Source organism: Neopelma chrysocephalum, unplaced genomic scaffold, assembly GCF_003984885.1.
Source record: "Neopelma chrysocephalum unplaced genomic scaffold, ASM398488v2 Primary Assembly neopelma1_102, whole genome shotgun sequence".
Classification (NCBI taxonomy): Eukaryota; Metazoa; Chordata; class Aves; order Passeriformes; family Pipridae; genus Neopelma; species Neopelma chrysocephalum.
The window spans coordinates 3,607,089-3,633,170 of NW_020897765.1; the positions used below are offsets into that span (position 1 = coordinate 3,607,089).

Here is a 26,082-nt window from a genome sequence, read left to right on the forward strand (position 1 = left end):
GTTCCCTCAGAACATCAGGAACTTTTTCACCATGAAGATGACTGAACACTGCCACACACTGTCCAGAAAAGTTGTGGAGTCTTCAACCTTGAAGATTCTCAAAAACCGCCTGGACATGGTCCTGTGCCACTGGCTGTAGGTAGCCCTGTCTGAGCAGGAGGGTTGGACCAGATGACTTCCAGAAATGTCTTCCACTCTCAACCGTTCTGTGATTTTGTGACATGTTCACAAGGCTGCTCACTCACACCATCTATGTATGCAATTTGTAAGTACTCTGTTATTTTGTCTTCATGTTTGTGAGGTGAACTGCACTGGTCCTCCCAACACAGGCCAGTTTTCACACTTCACACCTCTTAGCCTCTCCTCTGTAAACAAAAGTAAACTTCTCCCTTGCTATTTCATCACCTGGAGCTGGTCAGTGTGGTTGGTTTCTAAATGTCAAAAACTATTTGACCTTTATTCACTTCACAGGGCTCCCTCCCACGCATGTCTTAGGTACAAACCTGCTTCCCAAATATCATGTACTAACTGCAATCCTCTTCCACAATGACAGATGTCTTCATTCCCTTCCTCCATTGTCTTCAGACACCTCTCAGCTCTAGCCCAGTACGAAAGGATCCACATTAATTGCAGTTGTTGATTTGCTTCCTACTTTCTGTTGGAAATACCTATTTCTAAAAGTTAATTCCTGATAGGGGAACTCTGTCTTTAATCTCCAAGAGCACCGCATACCCCAGGACACTAAGTTATAAAACAGGTGTGCTGTGCTCTACATGAGGGGCAGCTGATCTACCGCTCTTAGGCTCATGTACGTAACAGGGCTTACACCTCAGTGCCTCTATTTACAACCTTCACAGAGCCCCTCACCTTTTTCTTGACTGTTTATGTGTTGGATTGTGGGAACAGAGGTAGAGGAGGGTCAGACACAGTAAAAATACCTTCAATGTATTGTCACTAATATAAAAGGCCCCATCCTCAGTCAGTGAAATTCAAATTATAGACAGCAGACAAGGAAAAGAAAGCCATATGAAGGTAAAACAGTAACATCATTATTAAACAATCTACTCCATATACAGGGACCCCTGGTGGCCTAGTGGTTAGGATGCGGCACTCTCACCGCTGCGACCCAGGTTCCATTCCTGGTCCCCCGGGCAGATGGAGCTCGTTAGCCCTGTGAGGTCATCCATTTATTAGAAGGTCACTCTAAACAAACCTACGTCCTGAGGACCTCACTGCCATTGTCCAAGCTTGCTTGGCCCTGGCAGATGAACCTTAGGATTAAAGGGTGGGCTCAGTTCAGCGCATGCTGTGTCTCACCTAAAAAACCCATTGCGCAGACTTGAAAGGTAAAAGACCTTTCCCAAAATCTTCGTTCGCGAAGACTGGCCATACTCCATATACACTACAAGAAGTTAGATTAAAAAGTGATTTTTCTCTGGGGAAAAAGCTGTGGTTGCTGCAGTTGTGCAAGTCACTAACTGGAAAGTACACTGGGTATCTTGGGAGTAACGCAGAAATGACCAATACCTTTCTCTGCATGGGTTTATTAGAGTTTTCCTCTCTAGTGTTTCCCTATTCTAAACTGAAACTGCTTCAGGAGCCATTCTGCTACACGATCGAAACCAGCAGCTCTCGCAGGCTTCCCTTGGGGGAATTCCAAAACTCACATGCAGTGCTTAAAACACAGCTACAATGTCTCTGAGCTTGTCATGGGGAATGATGCCATACAGAATGACCCTCATTTTTCCAATTTAGGAAAGAAAAACTGTATTGCTTCTACACTTTGGCTGCTGCAGAGAATCCACAGGGAAAAGGCTTGCTAAGGGTGACTGTTTCACAAATCTACATCCAGCTCTGGATGTGAACACATCTATCTTTCATATATAAGCGCTTCCTTCTTCCACATTAAGTGTTCTTCTTGCCAAACACACAGTTTTAGGCATGAAACTCCATTCCTCGTGCTCCTGTAAAATACTTATGATTGGAAATTAATCAAATGCTAGCATTTGTTATGTGTAAAGCTGGTATATTTAAGGAAATTTACAAGGTTTAAAAAATAAATATCTATTGTTACTAGAAACGAACTAAGTATATCCTAATATTTAAAGACAAAGAATCAAAATGAAAAGGGATTTGTCCAAAGATGGACATGATTCTGATGCTAACCTCAGAGGCTGAATTTAATTTGACTACCTTTCAAGTCTGTACTTCAAGTTACACTCACACGTTGTACTACTTATCTATTTGAACATAGCATTAGATGATGTTGCCTTAGGTTGAGCTAAGGTGAACATGGAAAAGTAACTCCAAAATGTTATAGTTACCTTTTTACAGCATTCTGCCACAGATAAAATTCAAGGGAGAGGTTCCCAAAGAAGCAATTCTGATTTATAATTTTCAGACATGTTCTAGTGTCAGTCCACAATATGATTAAAACTACTGTTGCCAAACAGTTACACATGACTTTCTCCATTTTTAAACTACACCCTTATTATCTTTTCTCCCTTCACTCAGTTTCTGAAATAAGGTAAGTAGCAATGACTCAGAATAAACACTGAAAACACATCACTGTGTTCTCCCTACTGATTTCTAGGACTTACAATAGCATATTTCCAAAATAGGTGGAGTTTTCCCTTCACACAGCAAAATCAGCCCTTTCAGCTGAATGTCTGTGCACATGAAATTGGGATTTGTCTGATTCACAAATAGCAGTTGAAAAGTAAGTCTTCTCAAACCTGAATGACATTTGACTGCTTCAAGATCTTTCCCTCCTTTAGAAATTTAGCAGACAGATTTTCATACTTTTTAGAAGATAATGCTGCCCTGCAGGAGCCATGAGTGTAACTGGCATCTATCAACATCATACTTAATATTCCATAAGAAGTGCTCCGTCCTGCAAGAGGACATAGGCAAACTCCAGGGAATTGAAGATTTAATTTAAATAGACAAGTTCAAAACTTTTGCCTGGAGAACACAAATGACAAATGCTGGATTTTCAAGGCAACCAAAACATTTGCTCTGAACATCACAGCCACTGGATTTATAAAGAGGTTTCCCATTCTTTGTAAGAACATTTTCCAAGAAAAATATCTATGGAGATCAAAAAAAGCTGAGTTTTGAGTTTCTTAAGAAAGTTCAAAGCAGCTTCTTGTTTGCAAAAGTTTGAAAGTCTCATGCAATAGAGTCAATGAAATGCAATGATTTTTCTTAAATGACCAACCACCATGAAAACTCCTCCCTGCCCTTGAATTATTCTGCTAAAAAGTAGTTTTCCAATGATTAGGTTGTTCTGAGAAGAAATCCTAATTAACTCTACACTTACCATCACAGTGTTTGATCATACTGCCACAACAGAGCCCAAAGTTTCTGCCAGGTAAGACTGCTGTCAGGAAGGAGAGATGAAATGCTAAAGGTGTCCCACGCCCCATCACAGACAAGTCTGCATCAGTCCTGGCCCACATACCTACACCCAGAGGCCCCTGGAAAGGCAGTGGGGGATGTAGCTGGAGATGCCCAGCACCCACAGCCCTGGCAAGGCCACCTGAGGGAGGAAGAGCAGAGGCTCTGCAGCCATGGGAAAAGTATAGCCTGGGGACACAGCAGAGCCAGCCAGGCCTCCCAGACATGCAAGCACTAGCTAGCACTAGCCATCAACTCAAAAGACTCTTGGGAGTAAGTTTTAGATGCTTTTGCTTTTGGAGATTTGTGCAGACTATGATCTACCAGGTATCTGTGAAAAGGAGCTCCCACTTTCTGCTTCATTTTCGATGAGCTATTCCAATTCTGTTTGGTTATCAGAGGTTTATTTTGCAAACAAACAAGAAACACAAACAACTTAGAGCCACAAACGGGACTGTTCGGCCTGTAGCATTTTATAGTTTCCTGTATTTATGAAATTAAATCACTTATATCACTTATATATGCCAGATACATGGCATAAAAAAATGCCTCAAAAGGTACTACATGTTTATTCCACCAGTTATAAGGAGCTTAATAAGCATCTGCCTAAAGTGTTAAAATGCAATGTGAAAGACACTCTACACCCCAAGTCAGAACATTTATGAAAATACTAATGGAAACAGGAAAGGACATGGTTTTATTATTAATTTCAAAAATATAGCTTTCGTCACTGTGTCATAAAATGACACTTTGTTTTTATTTTTAAGATGAAGTGATCATAAACCCCAGCTTTGTCTTTTGATAACTGATTTTTAAGTGGTATTATCTCTGTTTAGCTGAGGTTGGTGGGAGATGGTACAAAAGTTGATTATCAGTACTGTCAGATATCTAGATTTATTATGCACTTAGAATAAGCTAAGTGCTTATTCTAATAGCTTGTTTATACACAGGAGCAAAAAGAAAGCAAAGTGGACACTACATGCAAAAGCTGGTAGCACCAGTCTGCACTGTTTTGCTATTAAATTTAACTGAGTTACAACATCGCTTCAGATGTTGTTTCTGCAAGTGTGTGTGCAGGCTCATCTGGACGTACATGTGTGCATGTGAAATGCACACAATGATCACATACAGTTACATTTCTCTATTACTCTATTTAAAGATCGAGTTTTTAAAGACAGATTTCCACTAAGAAATGCTTTAATGATGTTATGTTTCATTCCATCAGGAGTCTCCTTCCTAGGATAAAAATCAAATTTTATATCCATAGCTAGAATGCCTAAAAATAAATTAAAATTGCTTTAAATTAATAACAAACTTAAAATTAAACTCTGAGATTCTTCACTGTCACTCTTTTTACTCACTTCGTCCTTCAGTGACTCAAGTAATTGTTTGTGTGGGAAGATAAAACAAATGCCTGTTCCATGGTGCAGAACATATGGTTTCATGAACGACAAATCTACACAGATAGAAGTTTCACATTGATTATAGCTTTTACTGAATAATAAAGGTGTTTTTAAAGCTTTATGTACGCCATCAATTCTACTGTACTTCCCACCGAATAAAGCAAACATCTTGGTAAGTATGGCTGCCAAAATAACACCATAAAAAGTGCATCTCTATTTTGCCCTGAACTATTTTGCTTTAAAGAAAAACGAAGAAGAAATGACCAAAATGATATTTCAGTTTGCACTTAATGAAACATTTTATTTGAACAGGTCATTACACTTCAGTTTCAGGGACCTCTAGAGATATCAAAAAGAATAAAAGAAAAAAAAGGAAACCTGACTCCACACAATTCGTGGTGGACTTCTTACTTTTTCTATTGATGTTATTTCACTTTGCACAACTATGTAGTAGAAAAGGGACTGGAATGACATGGCCCACCTCTCTGGGAAAGGTGTCTTAAACATTAAACTATGTTCTATGACACAGAGTACTTCAATACTTTTAAAAAGTTGAAACAGCATCAGGAGAAGAGATTGAGATTTGAGTCCAAAGCCCTAACACCATTCTTCAGTAATCTAGGTTATTTTCAAGATACTTTAAAATTTCAGACTAGCTGAATTCAGCAATGCCATGTGGTGTACTGCTTTGGAGAAGCTAAGTTCTTTTCAGCTACCTTTCTTGGTTTGTGAAAGTTTGTGCAAGTCACACATACAGATGAGTTCAATGTGCGGACAGCTGCACTTAAATTATTTTCCTGAATGTCTTCTACATTTCTTGCATCTCAAAAACATAGGTGGTTGGAATTAAGGGAAAAAAAAGGAAAAAAGGAAAAAATTCAAAATAACTGAATTATACCTAGAAATGAACCCAGACTGCCATAAGAGGCCCTTTCATACTTTGAGGAGCAACTAATAATCAAAACAAAACATTTGCAATTGCCAGTTATGTGCGAAGAATGTGTCACTTTTTAACACGTGGAATTTATTTTGACGTCCTATAGTAGAGTTCATACATCTTTTTCAGTCTCATTATTTTTCCCCAAAGCTCCTCAGATTTGGACTCAGTCATAAGTAGGTGGAAGAATGCATCCATTTTGCTTACAGTGTAGCACTTGAACCATAAGCTATAAAATTTTATGTCAAACTTTTATGTCACTCAACAATGTCATGCAACAGTGTGGAGCTATTAGTGAATTTCTTCTGGTCTTCTCTGATGTTATTAGCTTATTTCAAATGCTATTTTACAAACATAAGTAAAGATTTGTCAGATCTTAATGTGGGTGTGTTTGGGGTTTTTTTTAAGCCTGCTTTTTTGATGGACATTGCATTACATTACAATGACAGGCTTTGAACTGCACAAAAGAAACAGTTTGGCAACGTCCCCACAAACATACTATTAAGGGCAGTTCTGTAAGCTCCTTGTAGTCTGTCTACATTACAAAGTATGAGACAAATTCTGAATGTAGGTATGGGTTTGCTTAACTCAAGAGCCCAAATTACCTCATAATATTCAGTAGTTAAATATTTTCAATATCACCACAATGCAATAAACAAGACAGGGAAAGTATATTGCATTTTATCTAGCAAATAGTATCTCAGTACTCCAAGAACTTGCAGAAATATGTCATTTTGAAAAAGCAATCGAATGAGTGAGTACTAAAGTTCTACCACTGTACTGACAGAAATTCAAAGCTGCCCAACAAACTTTGAAGACAGGAACGTTAAAAGTAAATAACAATTGAGGAAAAAAAATCCTTAGTTTACATCTTACCGCTTCGTATTCCTCACTGCCAAAAAGGTACATAGTTGCACCTTCACAGCCTGACACTAGTTGCCCAGAGCGCCCAAACGCCTGAAGTCAGATCTTCCACTGCATCCTCAGCTCCCGTGTCCCAGCCGGGCAGGCTTCCCAGCGGCGGCACAGCTTTCCCACGCTTGGGCTGCTCCTGGAGCGCTGCTGCTCTCGGGCATGAACTCCGAGTCTCTGCTGCGGGGCCGCGGGGCTGGCGGAACGGAAAAGTGCTCCGGGAGCCAAACTCTCCGGACGGCGGCGGCGGCAGCCCCCGAGCCCGTCCGGAGCCGTTCGGGGCGGGCAGCCCCAGCCGGGGCGGTGCGGGGCAGCCCCAGTCGGGGCGGTGCGGGCAGCGGGAGGCGACAGCGCCGCGTTCCGGCCCTGCCCCGCCTCGCACGGCGCCGCCCAAATTGTCTTGGGGGAAACGCGTGGTTGGGAAAACGCGAGTGGGGCCCGCGGAGCCGTGGCTGGGGATGGGAGAGCCCGGGCGCACCGCGGGAGCAGCGCCTCGGGAGCGGCCGCTCGGTGTGTTCGTCACCGAGAAACTGAGGGGAAGGATGCTGCGGCCGGAGCGCTGGGGGTGAGCCAGCAGCACTGGGTGAACCGGGGAGACACACTCTGGATCACCTAAACCTACCCCTTGCTCCTTTGAGAGTTCTGCAGAAACCCATGGAGCTATTTCACTATCTCTTAAAAAAAAAATTTCTCTCTCTCTTAAAAAAAAAATAAAACAAAAACAACAACAACAACAATAACAACAAAAACAGCCCAGGATTCTTTCCCGTTTCTGTTTCACTCACTTCATTTTCCTTCTGCTGATTAGTCCCAGACTGCTCTGTAAGTGAGACACGATGCAATTTTATCTCTGTAGCACAATGGCACTCAGGTAACAGAAAGTTATACCCGCTACCTCCAGTGCACGGGAAGCAGATCCAGCATGCAATAGCACACCGTGACAGAAGAATTCAAGACCCTGCCTCGCTCCTGGACAAATTATAGTCCAGGCAGAGCAGGCAGGAAAGAGTAAAAAAGAGCAGAATAAAACACTTAACACTAAAAGACTTCAGAGACTAATTCACCAACAGCATTCCCAAACTAATATTAAAATGAGGCTTAAAAATAAATCCCATTAAAAATGTTTTAGGACAGCATAAAGTAATCCAGGATGCAGAAATAGTGTCCTCTGGGAAAGTCTGTTCTTTACAACTGAGGAAAAGGCCACCAGTTGGCATCCAGTAACATGACCCCACTCAAAACTGCTTTAAAACAGCACTAGGAAACCCATCCCCTCTCAGCTCAGTCCTCTCCATTCCTTATAGTTCATACTGCTGCTAGCACTATATCCCATAACCAGAATTATACATAAACCCTAGGAAAAAAAATACAGAATATGTAATGTCTTAAGGAGGAAATGTGTGGGTGTATGCTTGCCCATTTGTATCTATAATCAAGTTAATATAATATACACATCTCATGACAAGATACACACAGAGCACTGAAAACCAGTTCGTGCTACTCAATTTCCTTCTCTTCCACGGAAGAAAGAGAACAAGACCTCTTTCCTAACAAAAGCACTAAATGAAGCAGTTCAAATACACTGTAAACATCCTCCCTGTTCCTTCCCCTGCCTCATCCGCTGCTTATTTTAAATAGATCTTGTCTTGACTACCTCAATTTCTTTGCGTGAGTTAGTAGGATATTCTTCTCTCAATCTGCCTTCTCTGTCAAAACAGACCTTTAGTCCTCTGTTGACTATATGTGACGTGACTCATGACTGGATTTTTCAAGTTCTTGTATGTATTCACAAAACCAAGAAAATGATTGAAAAGGGCAAATTAGAAATCAGAAGACACTAATTTTGTTTCCAACCATATGTTTACAAAATAGCATCAGTTTATCCGTCAGCCAAACCGGTCACTTCACATTATATCAACTGCAAATTACTCTTCAAACAAATAATATCATAACATTGTGTTCCCAGAAATTAAACAAAACATGCACAATTCCTGTATGGCAGTAAATATCAGACATCAGACACCACTAAGTGGAATGTAATAGTCACTTGCCCAAGTTGGTTGTCCATATCGATGCTGAACAAGTGTGGTCACATATACTTATTAGATTTAGTATAATTGCCTCAGCTTTACTACACAATGTTTTTAGCATGAAACCACACGTGTCAATACTAGTCATCACCCATTACTTTGTTTGTCAGATACAGCTCTTATAAACAACTGAATTTTGGGTGCCGTGGCTTGATTGCTCCCTTTTGGATATGGCTCTCCTAATCAAATTTGGAGGAAAAAAAATCAGCAGGAATGTTACAAGTGCTCCTACCATCAAAAGTAAGGAAAGCATACTCCTTTCTATGTATGAAAATTATGATGATTTTAATTTTTTTAAAAATAATTTTATCAGCTTCTCTACTTTGGGCACAAATAAGAAATCAAGGGAGGATTGCAGTTTGCAAACACTCAACAGAGACTTAGGGCATTCAGGCTGTCACCATAAGTGACTTTCATGTCACAAGTAATTCTCACTACAGACAGTACAAGCAGCCAGAGTCTGGCAGCTTGGACAGTAAATAAGCTGAATTGCTCATTGCTCTGTTGAATTGAAACATCATGACAGGTACCAAAGTCTGTCTCAGGGCTCCACAAAGCAAATCTGTATATAGCTTTTATGGTTCCAGAGTTAAAAGTCTGCAAAAATGCCGCTCCTGTTGAGGGTGTTTAAACTTAGCACAGTACTGCTGGATGACCTCTGCTCCACTCCCAGTTAAGTGATAGCAGTGGGTTTTTGCTGTGCAGCCTTCTCCTGGTATCTTAGTGTGACATGGGACTGGCCAGCATAGGGCAGACAGTGTCTAGCCAGTGCTGACTCTTGCAGACCAGAATCCCATGATCCACATAGAAAGAGTGAGCACAAAAGTGGAAATTAGAGAGAGACAGGTTGGAAAAATGAATTTGGCAATGATGGGGCTGGAGACGTGGTGGAATGAGAAAGACAGAAAGCCAGAGTACAGAACAAGGAAGAAAGCAGTGTGACTCTGTGACCCCCAGGGAGGAGAGTCTAAAAGCCAGGCCAGAAGACAGGAATTAGGATTAGGCAAGAAAAGCATTCATGGCAGGTAGGGAGCACAACAGGATTTGAAAAGACCTTCACAGGGACAGCTGGCTACCTGACTAGCCTAAAGCTAGGTGGTAACCAGGGAAGAGGGGAATGGTGAGGAGCAACGCAGAAATGCTGAACTAGATGAAAATCTAGTTCTTTATGGGCTATTGGAAAACTTGTAAATTGGAAACTTCAGCAAGAGACAAAGTTGCTATGCTGTTTTTAGTATAGCAACAGAACTGGGATAAAGGCAGAAAGTGTCAAAACCACAGCAATGGGTCTGAAAAATGGAAGGCGGAAACAATTCTAAGGGTGAAATTGCTCCTCTCCACCACTGGCACTTTTCAGCAGGACATGTTCTGAAGATGTATGACAGAGACAGGTACTACACAGGTACACAAACCCAACTTAATGAAGAGTGGCCCTTAAGGAGCAGCATTCAGAGTAAAGAAAAATAAACTACTGTGACTGTGAGAGTCAAGATAATAGTCTCAAATGATGAAGTAAATCACAACAATAAAATAAGTCACTTATTCAGCTTTCTACTGTATGCAAGCACTTTTAGAGCAGCTCTTACTCATTTGTAGAAGCAAGAACAGCAATAACAATCCTAATAATCTGTTAACAGAGCCAAGCAGGTACAAGTGCATGAGTCAATAGGTGTGGACTTTGTTTTCTCTGATTGCTTCCCTAAATTTTGTTCCCTTTATAAAAATCTGTTAAGGTGTAGAGCATCTGGTAGGAGGGGAGTAAAGAAGACAGAGCCAGACTCTCGTCAGTGACTCCTAACGAAAAGGCAAAAGCAACGAGTATTGACTGAAATATAGGAAAATCCACTTGAACATAGGTATTTTTTTGGTGGTGGTGGTGTTTGTTTTGTTGAATCTTTTTATTGTACTGTGAGGGTGACTGACTACTGGCACAGATTGCCCAGGGAGGTTGAGGAGTCTCCATCCCTGGAGATATTCAAAAGCCAGCTAAACACAGTCCTGGGTAACCAGCTCTAGGTGGCCTTGCTCTGAGCAGGTGACTGGACTAGCTCCAGAGGTTCCTTTTTACTTCAACCAGTCTGTGAACCTGTAACAAATTCATACAAAAATATCTGACATTGATATTGTAGCGATTCTATCCCTCCATTTCAATATTCCAAGATTCAGCATAATGACTTTTCAAATTGTCAAATAGAATAGGATTTAACTCTGGTATTTAAACTCTGACCTATGTCTTTTAAGCATAGCTATGAACTGTCTACACTATAAATAGCTTTGTATATCATAGTACTTTAACTTAGTGCCTTTGGGAAAACAACAGAAAAAACTGCTGACATGGTTGTCAAGGTTAATAGACTAAACAGACCTTTTTTGATAAACAAGAATCTTTCAACTTGCATCCAACAGTAACAACATTTTTTTCTTCAGGAACTTTAATGGAAAGCAATTGACTCTCTCTTACCTAATTCAGATTCAAATTCAAATTCCAGTGAAGAATATCAGCAGCTTGTAACTCTCTTACACAGCTAGCAACAAGAATTGTCTCTTGTAAACACAACAGTTTCATTTTAAAGGAATTTTGGCAATGCTGCTATTTTCATTTTTCATTTACCTCTGGCAAAAAACCTCTGAGTAACTTATCCCCTCTCACATATGAAATGAAAAAGCAAAAGCTATTTCAGTTTAATAACCCTCCATCCAAACTACCCCATCCCACACCAGCACCGAATAATTTCTTAACAAGGTTACTTATATGGGAAAATTATGATTAGCAAACAATTTTTCAGTTTTTATATGAATTTTAGCTCTTCGATTGATTTTCTCGCATGGTGGTCATTCTAACTCTGGGCAACACACTTGCAGCAGCATGAACTGTGGCTTACTTACACCTCCAGGAGGGTTGCTGCCCTGAAAGAGCTACAGGATGGATCTGAAGCCCAGGACACCTTGTTCCTCTGAAAAACGTCAGCACATTTAGAAGAATTCATCTTTTCCGGTTCTTCTCATTGTCATTGTAACTCCCTGAATGCAGTGTGGTGGTAACCACAGTGTCTTGGCAATTAAGAGCAACTGGGAAATAAGATTCCATGTTCTAAGAAACATTCAAGCATTTTATGAAAATGACAGGGCTGTCTCAGCAAGGGAGAATGAAAACATGTTAACCCAAAAGAGTTAACAGTTTGATCATAACACCATGCTCATATACTTTAATAACAGGTTACGTAAGTAAGAGTTTCTGAAACTCCTTCTAAACACACTATTTGTATGCTGGGGGTATGAAAGGAGAAGGATGGCAGGGCCAGGACACAATTTGGACCTCTTCCTTCCTTTGAATGACACCTTCCTTTCTTTTTAAAGCATGCCTCAAAAAATAGCATGGTTTGGGTCAAGCTAAAGAGGGGCTTTTTTGTTTGTTTTAATTTTTGTATCAGCAGAAGTGTTGGGCAGCATCCCAGAACACGGTGCAGATTCCAAATGATCAGGATGCATTTGCAGCAGACTTCATATTTCTTTTCTGAATGCATGCATTTTACATCCAACCATAAAATCAAAGTCAATCTCCTTCCATAAAATTCCATACATCCTGTAGAGTGCTTATAATTCTCCCTTATAGATGGTGTACATCTGAAAGAGGGTTGTTGAGTAAGACTTTTTTTGTGAGATTTATTTAGGTATATAAAAAACCAGTGTGAACTAATTCAAGATGCACTAATGAAACACTTCCTTCAGATCAATGCCACATCTTAAATCTCAAAACCAAACTTAAAATGAATGAATAATAAAATAAAATCCGAAAGTATGCCCATGGAACTATTGGAATGCTATGTAAATTTTATTTTTAAACACTGAAGCTGCTTATCATTTGCAGATTGTTATTGGTTATTATGGTTACCATTCTCTGACACAATCCAATCTGCCTGCAGTTTTCTATTTCAGGATACAGCAGTGATAACATTAACTGCAGACTTAACTTCTCAACTTGCAAACATACGTACGTTAGGGGCACATGCTATCTCCTGCTGCGCTGAAAGATAACGTAAGTATGTTCTCACAGTGTCACAGAAATAACAAACTGCTGTTCTCCTTGCAATTACATGTTAAAAGATCTAACCCAACTCACAATGAGTGTCAGAAACTTAGCAAAGGTTTGATACCATTTGTATTACAGATACGTAATACCAATACCTGTTGTATTATGAATCCTCTGCCTCACTTGGATATTGGAGAGGTGCTATAAATACTATAAAGTTAGAAGGTCTGCTCACAGGTGATTGTTCCCATGTGTGGGCAAGACTTTTTATTTTTATTTTTTACATGTGATCTAGAGTCATGTTGAACATTGCTGCAGTGAAACACAGAGAACAGGAACATAAGCAGAAAGAACAATTCAAGTGCTCAGCATGCTCTTGCTGGTCTAGGATGGTCACAGAAGTCACCTGCAGCCAAATGTTCTACCAAACACTTCTGAAACAGCTTCTGAAACAGTAAATTCTGTCAGAGCTTTAAGTGGTTGGAAAAAAAAATGTCTCCAAAAACCATATTTAAGAGAAATAATATTTTGAGTACTAAAACAGATAGAATGTTCATTTTCCTATACTTCTTAATTGCAAGAAGGGAAATGAATATGCTTTTGAGCATAGAATATCAATAACAGAACCAATCTTCACAGAGAACACTAAGATCTTGAAATAAAACATATAAACCTCACACAACCCTGTAGAAATGACCTGTCCTGGCTATTTTTCCTTAAAACATACAGTTTTCCACTGAAAAGTTACTAATTTATAGTGTCACCACTACATGCTGCTACACTAAACGCAACATCAAACAAACAGTGGGTTTTAATCTCAGTGAAAATCTCTTAACTCTCACACTCAGCACGTGTCTGCTTTTGGGGGCACTGAAATGTTTCAAGTGCCACGAGCAGCTCCATGACCACCAGATACTGATACCCCAGAGTTGCAGACTGAGGAGTAACGTTGGCTTGTAGCTGCATACAGGAGCTACCACAAACTACTATGGATATTAACCACCTCTGGCCACATCCACATCCTGAAAACTGTGCTCCAGTTACAAATTGTCCTCTGGGTATTATTGTTGTGCAATTCCCATTCTCAGGATATTAACTTAGTAACCAATAGTTCATAGAGGAGATGTCTGAGCCCCTGGTCCTTTAAAATGTTTTTGGTTTTTAAAATGTCCAACCATATCTCAGAATTGCATTTATAGAAGGGCTTGTAAAACTTGAGCAATCGAAACCTCCAAATTCTGTTCTCATTTCAGAAACTAAAATGCACCTAACCAGGAGAGCCACAACAACAGGCCACAGGAGACATTTTGGCTTACTTTGCTTTTGTTTATTCATTTTTGGGCATAAGCCATCATTCCACAATTCCATCAATTTAAATTATTGGTTATCACCAAATGTTGTGGTTTCTTTGGCCTCATCACTTCTTCAAATCTCAGTTCCCATTTCTCATTTTTACTGTGCTTGAAGCCTCTAATATTTCTGATGGTCACAGTTTTGCAATCCTATTAATTAATTATGTTTAATTTTTGGTGCACTGGCTTGTAGAATTTAACAAGCTCCAGTGAAATGAGTTCTGGTGAAATGTGAAAGCCAGAAAACTTGTCTCTGCAGAAAGGAGTATCTATCACTTGAGACCCACTTCAGAGTTCAAAATAGGAATAAAGTGGAATTTAGGTAGCATATGTGCTGTTGTAATGGCTCTCTCATCTATGAGACTGGGCGTCACCCTGGCATAGCAGAAACATACTTCAGTTTGATGAGCAGGATGCCAGATGTGTAACCCTGGTAGTAACTCTCAGGGTGTTGCGGTGAAAACACAGTCATAAGAACCAGTATATCAGCTAAGTGGGGGCAGTAGTTTGCAATGTAATGGATGAAATAAGTACTGTAAGTTGTTCCTTACAGAGAACTAATGCACCATGTTACAACAACGTCTTCAGAACTGTCCTGATGAGATGCAGCATGAAGGTAAGGTACTTTCAGTCAATCTTCCTTGTCCACTCAAATTAACAGAATCTTGTTAGCAGAGAGTAAGAAGGTGAACACTTAGGGCAAGGTGAAAAAATCTTCCTCTTCTACACAGAAAGGACACATTTTTTCCCAGTTATAATCTAGATTGGTGTAAAAATGTGATTTTCCAATTACATTTTTCTGTTTGACACATTTTTTTACCTTCTCTTGCTACAATTCACAATCAGTGCTTATAAAAAGAGTGCTCCAAACAGCCTGGTTTCCCTGTGCTGACAGTACTGACAGCTCATGCATCAAAGCAAAGAGCAATCCTTCCAACTGCATTTCTGTGTGGGGCTTGCCTTCTCTGTCCGACACTGCAGGACTCTGATACTCCAAAAAAGGCACTTAGGTATTTTCTACATGCTAGTTAGAGTTTTAAAGGTGAACCTGTTCCTGTGATACAGCAGTCATACTCTACTAACTTTTTAGGTACAAATCTATGATACTAAAGTGAGTTGGATGAGAATTTCTGAAGTCACAGAGGAACTCCTCCTAAGTACAAAAAACTTACTAGACAATTGATTTTAAATGAGGAAAAAAGGCAATATTATAAGAATTCTAAACAAATCCATAATTGTTGATCTTAATATAGTAGTGACCTATAAGAAGACAGTATTTTTAATTCCAAGCTGCAAGAATTTCTCCTCTCCTAAATTCATACAACTGAACTCAAGTTGTATATCGTGCTGTGCATGACATGAATGGAATAATGGATTTACACTAAACCAGCATCAATGCAGAAAGTTCTTTTTAAAATTTAATAAGGAAATTATTCTCTCAAGTGGTTTAGTTCCAACACCTTAAACTTTTCCTAAAATGAAATATTTCCCCCATTACAATGCTAATTGCTTTTTTTATGTCTATACAAATACTAATGAAGCTGGGAGATCCATGTGAAATCACAGCAATAGAACCTGATCACATTTTCTTGATAGAAAACATTCAGCCAGAAAATATAATGATATTTTGGGAACTCACTGATTTACTTTGAATTTTGCAGTAAGTTACCCAAGTGCTTAGTTTGAAAGCGACTTTTCTAGCATCCTACAATCAGGTATTGAAACTATTATATAATCAAGCATTAACCTATTTCTTACGTACCAAACTGACCCTGTTCCCAAGACAAACTGGAAATATTGCTGAAAATAAAATGAATAATATTAATATAATGAAATAAAATATTTTATTTTAAAAATTCAAACACTACTTTTTCCAATGCCTCATATATATATTGGTTTGCAAGTTTCTAGAGAACAGATACTGAAGAGATTACTCTTTCAAATAACACTATGGTTAGAAAATACTTGTTTCATTGTTAGCTTATAAAAAGAACATTATCATTTTATAAAAATGATAAAGTAGATGTGAATGTGACATGAAAAGAAATAACCAGAATCTTTCAAATAAATATCAGTCACTGAATATTGCTCATAGAATCATAGAATATTTTGTGTTGGAAGGGACCCTTAAAGGTGTTTTGGTCCAAACCCCAACTATAAGGTTTTTAATAAGAGGGAAAACTGTAAAGCCTAAGAACATCTTGGTCACAGAGATTTTCAGGGAAACTCTATCCTGATTAACTGAGATGCTGAATTGTGTACTAACAAGACAATTCTGTGCAGGAATTGCACAGAAATGATAATACATACGTGACTGAGGACTTTGTCAAACTGAGAAGACACTAAGTTACAATTATTGCAACTGTAAGCCAGTCTTTCTACAGGCATCCTTCGATCAGCACGATCCTACTCAAAGAGAAATTTACCTTTTAAATCTAGAATTGCTACCAGAGCTTTAAAATGGTATTTTTTTCTGGTAATGATATTCCATTAATACCATTAACTAACAAGCTAAACATTTTTAAGGGACAAATATTATAAATTGTCAATCTGATGGCGTCCTTTCAGCAGCCTCAAAATATTCAGGAAAAAATGGATGCCTATATCCACTAAAATACTGCAAAATGCAATGTATCATTAATGAGCTGCAGAAAAACAAGTTGTTTTGTGACAGCAGAAGAAATGAAGCTTGGGTTCCCACACACACCTCCACGGTACCTTCAGCTCTTTCTCATTTTCCCTACACACCACATGTTCTGTACCCTCAGCTCCCCTCCCCTCCCCAAACTTCTCTTCCCTTTCCATGAGCTGCTGGTTGAACAAGAGGCAATGTTCATTTTAGCTGTTCCAGAGTAAAAGTCGTGCTCCTTGGCTGGATGGATGCTGTCTTTTGGATGCCAGAGGAGCCCAGTGTCTTACGTCTCCGGTGCTGGCATGTCGAGAAAATGGCTTTAACAACTCTGTCCATCCCCCAAGAAGGTCTATTATAGTTACTCACCACTTCTGAGACCTCTGCAAGGCTGATTTAAATTGGCCATTGGATTGAAGTTCCTGAGCAGCACAACTAACAGATGGAAAGTGGGATTGCGTAAATCTTGTCTTAGGAAATAAACCTAAAAAATCAGAGCTGTTATACAAAGACTGTCCATACACTTTAATACTCAGCAGCTTGTTTAAATATAAGATGATGGCATGAGCTGCAATGTAAACATTTATTCTGTCAGTCAGAAGATTTCCAAACTATCATTGTCACAGAACACTGGTTGCTGTTATTAAGCAGTTACAAGTATGGTATAAACCATAGGCTCTTGTGCAGTGCACATGCAGTACTAGTGGCGCATAAACATTTGTAAACAAATGCTGAACTTATAATGAAGGACTTTAGGGATCAGTAATTAAGAGATTGCAAAAGATTATATATTCATATGTAATTAGACAACCTGTTTTCAAAATTCTGATCTCTCCTATATCTTGGCCCATAGCAAAAAAAATTTTAAAAATATTGAAATAAAGCATCCCAGTTTAATAGCCTATAAAAAGGATATCTGAATGCAATTGAAGTTTCAAGGCACTTTACCTCCCCTCCTTTTACACTCTTTTTTTTGCTGCGCTTCCACACCATGGATTCTGGGAAGTAAATAGCAGAATTAGCCCTTTCAATTTCATGAATTCCTAGGCTTGCTCACTGCAACTTGAAAACTGAATGAAAAATAGCAGCAGCAAATATATATTTCACTGATGGTAAAAACATTAATTCAGGTAAATTTGGGTAAATTGGAAAAAGGCAGGGTGCCACTTCTCTGCATAGAGGGTGAGGTAGACAAAATGACAGCCTCAGGAGACTGTAGAGAATTACTGTGCCTGATGTGCTTACACTTTCTGACAGTTACCAAAGTTTCCATATTGAAGAATTTTTATGTTACAAGGACTGTGTTGGTGGTGAAAACCTACCAGTGGTTATGCAATAAATATTATTTTATTTCATTCAACTATAACATTCTATATTAACTGGAATACATCAGGGGTCAATCTGCTACAAGGGACATCCTGAAATTTGGCAATTCAGAAAAATGTATCAATGGCCAATTATGCAATTTGTATCCACCTTTGATGCAACAACTGTCATTAAAAGACTATCATCAATAATCAATTTACTTAATTATTCGTGCCAAGGAATATGAAAGTTCTCAAGCTATATCTCTTTTTTAATCTTCGCAATTACTTTCCTCAAAGACATTTAAAAAATTCATTTTTTCAATTAGATAATGTCTGAGAACTAGTACTGCCAAAAAAAAAGCTAATTTGCAAGTACGATTTTCCATAAAATGCTTCTGAACAAGAAGTGACTACAGCCAAAATTCACATTAGCAAAGCTAAATGGTTTTTCTCTCATGACACAGCTAGAGACTAGGATAAAAACTGAGGAAACATGAAAAGAATGGTCATCAACTATAACTTTGAAAAAAGCTTTGACCAATTGTTGACATATCCATGTAACATACATGGTTGAATCCCTTTTATTCCTTGCCACCTGCGTTTCACTTCACCTATCCCTCTTTATTGCTGCTTCTCAGTTCATAAGGGCTGTACATCCACAGCACCACCTGCTCTGATCCCCTTACCCTGCCAAACAGTAACTTCTTCCTCCATCTAACAGGACCTCTGTGATCATGCTAAATAGAACTTGGACTTCTTCATGATGTGCTAGGAGGGAAAAGCTTCGTTTTACTCTATAGCCCAGATAAATCAAACTCACCATTTCCTTGATGACATTATTTGACAACCAATTGACAGAAAGATGAAAATGTTTCATGGACACGTGGACATTATTTGTGCTAAGTTCTAACATTAGGTTGCTTCTCTTTAGGAAAACAGTATTTTCCAATTTGATTTTTTTTTCATTTTACAAACTTTTCCCAAGGAAAAAAAATTATGCTCCGATTTTTCCCCATTTAAGTTGTATTGGGATTGTCAGAGAACCCTAAAACATAATTATTCATCAGAACTTTTAATAATTGCTTGTATATAAATTAAAACATAAAGACTTACGCTTTTAACTATAGTAATTAGATAAGAAAAGACTAAAGGTTATAGCTATAGTTGGACTCAGTGATCTCAAGGGTCTTTTCCAACCTAAATGGTTCTGTGATTCTATTAGTAGCTGATTTCTACTGTTCTGAACATCCATGCTGAAAACACATTCAGTGGAGTTGTATATAGTATTTGTACACTTTCCTACTTCATGGCATACTTCCTGTAAGACTCACCATTGCATTATTGCTCCCACAAGCATACGAGCACATTATAATTGAAGTAAAAAGTAGTTGTCCATAAAGAAAAGTTGTCCATAAAACGAGAACAGAATGGATGTTAGCAATAACTACTTAGCTTCCTATGTGGAGATCCCTAAATAATCCAGGAATAAGAATGATCCAAATCTGATTTCCTGCTACAAAAAGCTCTGGAGCAGCTGTTACACAAGACAATGTCCCTGAGTTTTCTCAGAATAACCCTGGAAAGCTACTGTCATGTCTATGGTACAGTTCTTTTACTACAACTTTATTCAAATCTCTCATAAATGTTATAGAAAGCGGCAAGCTTAAGCCAAATATTTGGCTTAAAATTATGCTCATGTTAATTTTATTTTAATCTCCTTCCTTGGTTTTACAGTGCAAAAAAAGAAAACAAAGCACATTCATTAGAACTTTAAAAATAGTATTTGTCATCTATTCATATTTTATTTCACGAGCACAGCTGTTTTGGGATATCTGCTGCTATAAGTCCCTGGCCCCAGGATACATGTACCTGCTCAAATGCTGCCAAACAAAAACTTCTGAGTGTGTTCCAACATAACCCAAACAAAAATAGTAGAGTATAATGTTTGTGTCTGTAAAGAGAATGTACTTCAAGTTACTGCCAGCAGAGAGTCCCATTGCACTCATATTGAGGAGAAAATAATTTAGCACAATCCCCCAAATCACGGAACAAACAGCAAGCAACTTCATTTTGACTACTTTAATAGGGTTATAGACAGAAGCTCTCAGCAACAGCCACTTGCAAGTGCTTTCCCTCCCCCTCAACTAATTTTTTTTCACTTTTTCAACATTATAAGCCAAGTTAGTATGTTTTAAAAAAGTATATAGTTTGGACTTCCATAAAAAGGCTGGCACACTTCTCAACAACATTTCAGCTTGCTAGATGAGAGCAAAGCGAAACAGTTTAACTGTAATTAAGTTAATTTGCAAGCCAGCCTCTACATCACATTGTAAAATTAAAGGGCTCCCGAGCATCTGGCCTGCACTCCTTCCGCATATGCTTACCCCAGGAGTAATGTGCTTAGTTTGAGGAGACATCAGGCGTCTGTCAAGCATGTCAGCCTCACTCCAAGCAGGCCAGCCCTTCCAGCAACAGCAACACTTCTTGCAGGAGCAAAATCTCCGAAGCAAAGCAGTGCACCAGCGAAAACTTCAGCAACTCAGCCTACATTAACCATTATTTAAAATACTTGTCCAGCTAAGGCCTGGTTAACAGGGCCCAGCTTTTGTCTATATGGAGCAAGACTGTTTGCTGGTGATTTCTCTCAGCTGTTGATCTGATTCAATCCCTATGTTAGGTTACAGCTCAGCAGAGAGCCCGTCACCATCAATTACCAAGGAGGAGTGGGAGGGCTCCGTGCTCACGGTGACGTCAGGCGCTGTAGGAACAAACCCTGCACACTTGCTGGAGTAACATAACATTTTATTAATCTCAGATGCATGCTTTGCAGCACGCATGGCCCCCTGTTAACTTACAACTGGCTGTGCAGCCAGAAACAAGTCCTGGGGAAGCATCTGAACATAAACACTGCATAATCGATTGATTGATGCTTGTGGATACAGATCTTTTTTTTCTTCTCCCCCACTCCCAGAGATATTTTGCACTGGAATTTCAAGCTGTAAATCTCAATTTAAGTTGGAAATTTTCGCTGTAAAAGGAAAGTTCTGGTTGACTATAATTAAGGTAGAAGATCTATTATGGTAGAAGATACATGTAAATGAACCTTAATCATGATTCTTTACATAAAACACCATCCTAAAAAAGCATCATTAGACACATCAGCATGGCAATATTTCAGTGCATTCGCCAGTCCACTGAAATTGTCAGGAAAACTTACGTGCATAATATTATTGGCCCTAATGAGTTTAAGAATTTGCAAGATTAAGGTCAAGACTTAAAATAAGAGCATAGGTTAGATGTGAATAAGAAGAAGGAAAGATATATGTTTGTATTGGTCTGAGGGTTCTGAAGGTGTAGTAAAGAGGAGAAAGCAACAGGCAGCACAACAGGCAAGGAATGGTACAGAGAAAGAGTTCCAGAGAAGATGCTTTCTGCCTGTGTTACCACTGAGGTAATGAATGCTGAGACAGTGACTCCTCAGAGCAGCAACAAGCACAAACATTCTTTTGGCTACAGCTGCTCGGTGAGCTAGGCAATCTTCTCCTCTGCCTACATCTTGAGGCTGGTCTTTAATAGGCATGTGAGACAAGCAAAGCCCCATAAAGTCTAACCAGTCCAAACTGTGGTCCATGAGAGCTGAAAACATTGCCTATTTTCAAAGGCCAAACTCTTAACACTGACTTTGTGAGTAGACCCTGTAAAGTTGACAGTACTTGGAGAGGGAAAGGCAGACCCTACCTACATGTCTCACAATAAGAATAAAAGCAGATCTTTTTTTTCTTTTAAACAGAAACTTCAGACTGGTTTCCATTTATATTAACTGGAATTATGGAATTTATATTCCACTATATTAACATTTATATTCACACAACCACTTTTAGGGTGTACCAAGATTGATCAATATAAAATTAACATTTTAAAATATAATTTCTTACTTATATTATCAGCATACCACATTGTTAACAATTCTAATTCACTGAAACAAGAAGTGACTTTTGTTTAATACCTGATCAGGTGATTGTTTGTTTGCTGTGTTTTTCCTGTTTGTTTTTTTTTTCTTTTTAGGGGAGTATGGGAATGCAGGATTGTTGAAATGTTATCACTGTTTCAGAATTCAGTATTCATATTAAGTCCAGTTTGGACGCTAAATTACTAGAAACCTTGCCTTCCTTTCTTATTAAATAGACATTTCTATTTATCTGAAATAGATTCAGCAAAGAAAAATACACAGAACATTGACAACCTCTTAAATAACTTATTTTGACTTCCATAAGGCACTTCTAAGGATGGATTATTAAACTCAAAATGTTGAAACAACTACCAGTTTCCGAGGAAGCAAACAGTAAACTTCAGCAAATACAATTTTAGAAGGCTGTGAGAAAAATAGCAATTTCTGATGCAACACTGTATTAATAATGTCGGCGGTTTTACAGTTAATTTACTGAGCTAGCTTTTTGGCAAAGTTATTATCCCTAAAAAGTTTAAGACATGCTGTGGGACACAAATACCTTGGGGCAAATCAGAAGTACTCTGAAGAACACACAATCACAGTCCCAGCTGGAATATTGCAATTAGGACAGGGCAGCTCTCATTCCAGAGGCTTGTTTTCTACCCTTCGGCAGATTTTACAGAATACTGAAACTAAGCTTGCAAGACCATGCTGTTATCATGGCAAATTTTGGTATCACAATATTGAAATAAAAGAACTTTGTAGTAGAAAACACAGTAATAGATGATTTAAACTGTGGAAACAACAATAGAAAAATCATAAAGTTTCCAAGTTTCCCTAAATCTTCTACCAATAGAATAATAGAAATCACCTCTTTTTCTTCCGTTTTTGTTTGTTTGTTTGTTTGGTTTGTTTTTTTTTTAATTTTTAACTTCTGAGCAGACAGTCATGGAACTAGTATACAGTAAGTGCTAGATGACTTCTGTCTATTTTTGCCCAACAGGGTGAATCATCACCTAAGAAGTACCAGATCTGTTAAAAGCTGCCTGCTGTGTATCCTGACAAGTTAGGGTACCTTAGAACAGAAGTAAGTGACCTTCAGCCCCTTACAGAAAAATATAACATCTTTACTAAGAGAACAGAACACAATTAATCCAATTATTACTATTGTAATTCATTCTTTAATCCTGTATAGCTCTAATGGAGAAGTAGCCTTTAAGTCTAATATTCTGTATTTACATAGCGATTTCATCAGAAGCCTCAGTTAATTTTAAACACAACTTTATGAAATTTTACTAGGTTTGGACTATAAATGCCATTAGGAACATCAGAAAACAAGAGTACTGATTAACTAAATGCTTAGTAACATACTAATAGAGGCTTGCTTGTGAATGTTTAAGTTTTTTTGGTTTTGTCTCTTCGTCTAACAAAGCAAGATATCTGCACTCTGCCTCTTTCCATCCCAAGTTAAGCATGGATGTCAATCTATAAAAGTTCTTGTTGACAAATCAGATCAAAAACGAGTAGTTAGAGATCACACAGTCAATAACTCAGAAGCTGATAAAACCTTAAGACATATGAGTAATTTTTCTCATCACCAAGTTATTGTGCATCAGCTGATCCATATGTGGACATGTGGGCATGCTTAGCATATGGCAAACAAATTAAGGCAATTTATTGTAATTCTGCCTCATTATGAATTCTGTTATCTGACATTTTCTGATGGATTTATGCACGGCAACTTGTAATCTGCATGTCTAAATCTAATACATATATATATATATATATACACACACAGGAAAATTATTCTATTTCTTATTTCTTTCCCATTTTAAAAGCAGATAATGCATTTGTTTTTCTTCAGTTACCTCAGACATCACATTTGTTTTTATTCAGTCACCAAGTATCTCATCAATCTTACAAAATTTTTCAAAACATAACTTCATGTTTCTGAGATGGCTGAGTCAAAACTTTAGGTATCCAAGTATCCCATACAAAGACCTCAGGTTGTGGATTAACTACAATCCAAACTGTTCCCTTTTCCTATTTGAAGGTGAATATTTATCCCTTTGACATTCCTATAAGAGTCATATATTACCAGCTCTTCTCATCTGGTAAGATTCAGCTTCAGAAGAGTTTGTTTTCCCCTTTTAGAAGACCCAAAGTCTTTCCAAAAGATATCAAGGTACTAAAATCCCTTATTTATTTATCATGACAAGACAGTAGAAGTCTACATATGCCTACGCAAAGTTGATGTATATGAATTTTGACATCTAAAAATTTTTTTTGAGAAGACAGATGATAAATTAGTCAAAGATCACAGAGAGTCAACAATTCAGTAGCAAACAAACCAAACTCAGATTTTCTAAATTTTTGCAACACCTTTCCACAGAAAACACGCAAAACCACCCAAGTCCTGTCAGCAGGAGACCACTCAGTCCCCTGGTTCATGTCAAAGTCCATGAAAGTTTCTCAGGTTCATCCTCCCCTCTCAGATCTCTACCAAAGGGCCAGTCCACTTTCTGCTGTGCCCACTGACACAGCAGAGCCCCAGATGAGATGCTGAGAGAGCAGCTGGCTGATACTTCTAGCAAAAGACAACAGCCCAGTTGCTCACCCAGCACACTGGGAGCTGAGCTGTAGGATCGCTGATCGCTTTCCAAGTACATTTTGTCCAGTTTGAGTAAAGGACAGTTTTTCTCTCCATCGCCAATGAAAAACCAACTATTTTCTGTAAGTGGGAGAGGACTCCAGATGAAAAATTTGTCACAGAATAAAGGAGAAAATTCTGTAATCCCTAAATATTTCAAAATAGGTTTGAAGGTTTGAAACAGGTGAGTATTCAAACCAGCAGTGTTATTGGTTATAACAGATGGGGAAGAGTTAGATTAGTGTTTTTTGACAAGGGCAAGCTGACTTGATTAGATACCTACTGTGAGAAAAAAAGTTCACAGTTGCGTTTTACAGCTGAAATGCACAATAAGAGTGCCTGTCTTACCAAGAACTGCACCTTGATATTTCTCATTTTTGACCAGCTAGCTTGAAGAAATTGTCTTGCAAACTGTTGCTCCTGAGACCATCAATTGCGTTCAAGAGTGAATTGCTGCATCTTCATGGATGCTGATCTTCCTGGCTTCAAGTAAACACTGCTTTGCCAAAAATCAATTTAATGGAAAATGTGGAATTCCACCAGTTGAAGTAAATCCCATTTTTACATGACAATACCTTACTGCAAGATCCACAAAGTAGGATCAGTGTCCAACAGTACTTCAAGGTTAGGTGTTAGTTGGGCAAGCAGGATTCACAGAGCACCTACAGTTTGGTTTAAATTTCTGCAGAGAAGGAACTTCAGCACTAGATGAAATTTTAAGTTAGCTGATGGCACTGAAAGACGTATTAGGAAATTTACAGGAATCTGATTGCAACACATAAAACAAAAACATCCCATAAAACAGTTAAATTTAAAAAAAATTAACACTACTGCTGGGAGCAGAGCTCTTGGTCCTCTCCACTTTTTCCCCCAGCTGTGGTACCTCCATCAGGCCCTTCCCTCCCCTCTGCTGGCCCCAGCACTTGTTAGACCCCTCTAGGAGGACAGTGACATACCTGGCTTAGTAGGAGACTACTTGTTTGTTTTGTGGGGTTTTTTTCAGGGTCAGTAAGATGAAATAGCTAAAGGAAACAAAAGCAAGGGAAAGGATGCTGGTAGTGGTGGAGCTACAAGCCTAGATCATCGCAAAACCTTACGAGATAACCTATCAAGGGGCTAACCCCTTTTGTGAGCTTTATTTCTATTTTGTCATGCATAGCAATAGCTCTGCAATTTAATACTGTATCAGTTTAAAAGCAGAAAAGACACCTACTTCACAATAGGTTCCTCATATTCAAAATATTAATAATTCACCACCCCAACAAAAATACTTAAGTAAACAGGAAAAATGATGGCTTTTAAAATACATACAATTGGGTTAATGTTTAAACAAAAGCTTTTTTTTTAATTAAAGATAGTTCATGCCACATTTTTCCCATTCAAAGTACAAATTTAACTCCATCCACAGTGAATAAGGCACACCC

General features: G+C 38.5%; 1 protein-coding gene across 8 annotated transcripts in view; it reads right to left on the bottom strand.

Moving 5' to 3' along the window:
- CACNB2 (calcium voltage-gated channel auxiliary subunit beta 2) overlaps positions 1 to 26,082 on the bottom strand; it is a 257,225-nt gene that overhangs the window by 107,119 nt on the left and 124,024 nt on the right. Inside the window, exon 1 of one of the 8 annotated variants that reach the window (XM_027695739.1) lies at positions 6,616 to 6,903. The exons of the other annotated variants lie outside the window; for them this stretch is intronic. Coding sequence (XP_027551540.1) covers positions 6,616 to 6,648 — 33 coding nt within the window. The 5' untranslated portion in view covers positions 6,649 to 6,903. Of the gene's footprint in view, positions 1 to 6,615; positions 6,904 to 26,082 lie in introns of those variants that run through there. 8 annotated transcript variants of the gene reach the window in all.